Below are 2500 nucleotides of genomic sequence, written 5' to 3'. Positions count from 1 at the left end.
GTAGAAGGGGGTAGAATAAGAAAAAGAAGGAAAATAAGCTGGAGGAGAAGAAGAGGAAGAAGAAGAGAAGGAAAAGAAAAGAAAGGAGAAAGAGGAGAAGGAGAAGCAAAGAGAAGAAAATGAAGATGAACAACCAGAGAATAAAAGAAATCACAAAAGACCCTACATACACAACACATAACAAAGAAAAAAACCAAACCAACCAAACAACCCCCCTGTCAAAAAAAAGAAGAAATAGACCCCCCTAAAACAGACCCCCACTCCCGCCCTCAAAATAGACTCCCCTAAAACAGACCTAAACCCACGAAAACGAAACAGCAACAGGAAAACGAAGAGGAAATTCGCCCCTCGCCCCTATTTCCCCCCTCTTCTCTCTCTCTCTCTCTCTCTCTCTCTCTCTCTCTCTCTCTCTCTCTCTCTCTCTCTCTCTCTCTCTCTCTCTCTCTCTCTCTCTCTCTCTCTCTCTCTCTCTCTCTCTCTCTCTCTCTCTCTCTCTCTCTCTCTCTCTCTCTCTCTCTCTCTCCTTCCCTGATTATTCCAAAGACTGCCGGCATTATGAAAGGCAAGTGTCGGCCCGAGCGAAGAAAAGTCCATTGTGAACCAAAGACAGTCAGACGTCTTTCGAAAAAGGGAGAGGAGGAGGAGGAATCCGGTGTGTAAGCTCGGCTCTCAGTGGGAATCTGTCGGGAATGGAGAGTCGGGGTTTGTCGGGAATGGAGAGTCGGGGTTTGTTGGGATTGGAGGGTTGGGGGTTTGTCGGGAAGAGGGTTGGGGGTTGGTCGGGAATGGAGAGTCGGGGTTTGTCGGGAATGGAGAGTCGGGGTTTGTCGGGAATGGAGAGTCGGGGTTTGTCGGGAATGGAGAGTCAGGGAATTATCGGGAATGGAGAGTCGGGGAATTGTCGGGAATGGAGAGTCGGGGTTTGCCGGGAATAGAGAGTCGGGGTTTGTCGGGAATAGAGAGTCGGGGAATTGTCGGGAATAGAGAGTCGTTTTTTTCGGGAACAGAGAGTCTGGGTTCGTCGGGAATGGAGAGTCGGGGAATTGTCGTAATGAAGAGTCGGGGGTTTGTCGGGAATGGAGAGTCGGGGGTTTGTCGGGAATGGAGAGTCGGGGAATTGTCGGGAATGGAGAGTCGGGGTTTGTCGGGAATGGAGAGTCGGGGTTTGTCGGGAATGGAGAGTCAGGGAATTATCGGGAACAGAGAGTCTGGGTTCGTCGGGAATGGAGAGTCGGGGAATTGTCGTAATGGAGAGTCGGGGGTTTGTCGGGAATGGAGAGTCGGGGAATTGTCGGGAATGGAGAGTCGGGGTTTGTCGGGAATGGAGAGTCGGGGTTTGTCGGGAATGGAGAGTCGGGGAAACGTCGGGAATGGAGAGTCGGGGTTTGTCGGGAATGGAGAGTCGGGGTTTGTCGGGAATGGAGAGTCGGGGAATTGTCGGGAATGGAGAGTCGGGGAATTGTCGAGAATGAAGAGTCGGGGAATTGTCGAGAATGAAGAGTCGGGGAATTGTCGGGAATGGAGAGTCGGGGAATTGTCGGGAATGGAGAGTCGGAGAATTGTCGGGAATGGAGAGTCTGGGAATTGTCGGGAATGGAGAGTCGGGGAATTGTCGGGAATGGAGAGTCTGGGAATTGTCGGGAATGGAGAGTCGGGGAATTGTCGGGAATGGAGAGTCGGGGAATTGTCGGGAATGGAGAGTCGGGGAATTGTCGGGAATGGAGAGTCGGGGAATTGTCGGGAATGGAGAGTCGGGGAATTGTCGGGAATGGAGAGTCGGGGAATTGTCGGGAATGGAGAGTCGGAGAATTGTCGGGAATGGAGAGTCGGAGAATTGTCGAGAATGGAGAGTCGGGGAATTGTCGGGAATGGAGAGTCGGGGAATTGTCGGGAATGGAGAGTCGGGGAATTGTCGGGAATGGAGAGTCGGGGAATTGTCGGAATGGAGAGTCGGGAATTGTCGGGAATGGAAGTCGGGGAATTGTCGGGAATGGAGAGTCGGGGAATTGTCGGGAATGGAGAGTCGGGGAATTGTCGGGAATGGAGAGTGGGGGAATTGCCCGGAATAGAGAGTCGGGGAATTGTCGGGAATGGAGAATCGGGAATTGTCGGGAATGGAGAGTCAGAAGGTGTCGGGAATGGAGAGCTCGGGGAATTGTCGGGAATGGAGAGTCGGGGAATTGTCAGGAATGGAGAGTCGGGGAATTATCGGGAATGGAGAGTCGGGCTTTGTCGGGAATGGAGAGTCGGGTTTGTCGGGAATGGAGAGTCGGGGTTTGTCGGGAATGGAGAGTCGGGGTTTGTCGGGAATGGAGAGTCGGGGTTTGTCGGGAATGGAGAGTCGGGGAATTGTCGGGAATGGAGAGTCGGGGTTTGTCGGGAATGGAGAGTCGGGGTTTGTCGGGAATGGAGAGTCGGGGTTTGTCGGGAATGGAGAGTCGGGCTTTGAGAGAAGACGGGGCTCAGTCGGGAATCGGTTGTAGATCTTAGTTAGGCTCCG

The 2500-nt window shown here is 52.8% G+C and overlaps 1 protein-coding gene across 1 annotated transcript in view; it reads left to right on the top strand.

Annotated features, from left to right (window-relative positions):
* Positions 1-2500, top strand: part of LOC138859360 (uncharacterized transmembrane protein DDB_G0289901-like) — a 27113-nt gene that overhangs the window by 8453 nt on the left and 16160 nt on the right. Inside the window, exon 2 of the mRNA XM_070114173.1 lies at positions 563-2419. Coding sequence (XP_069970274.1) covers positions 563-2419 — 1857 coding nt within the window. The remainder of the gene's footprint in view (positions 1-562; positions 2420-2500) is intronic.

This window comes from Penaeus vannamei, chromosome 35 (genome assembly GCF_042767895.1).
Source record: "Penaeus vannamei isolate JL-2024 chromosome 35, ASM4276789v1, whole genome shotgun sequence".
Taxonomy (NCBI): domain Eukaryota; kingdom Metazoa; phylum Arthropoda; class Malacostraca; order Decapoda; family Penaeidae; genus Penaeus; species Penaeus vannamei.
The sequence above is the reverse complement of the archived record's forward strand: the minus strand, read 5'-3'. Positions and strand labels throughout refer to the sequence as shown.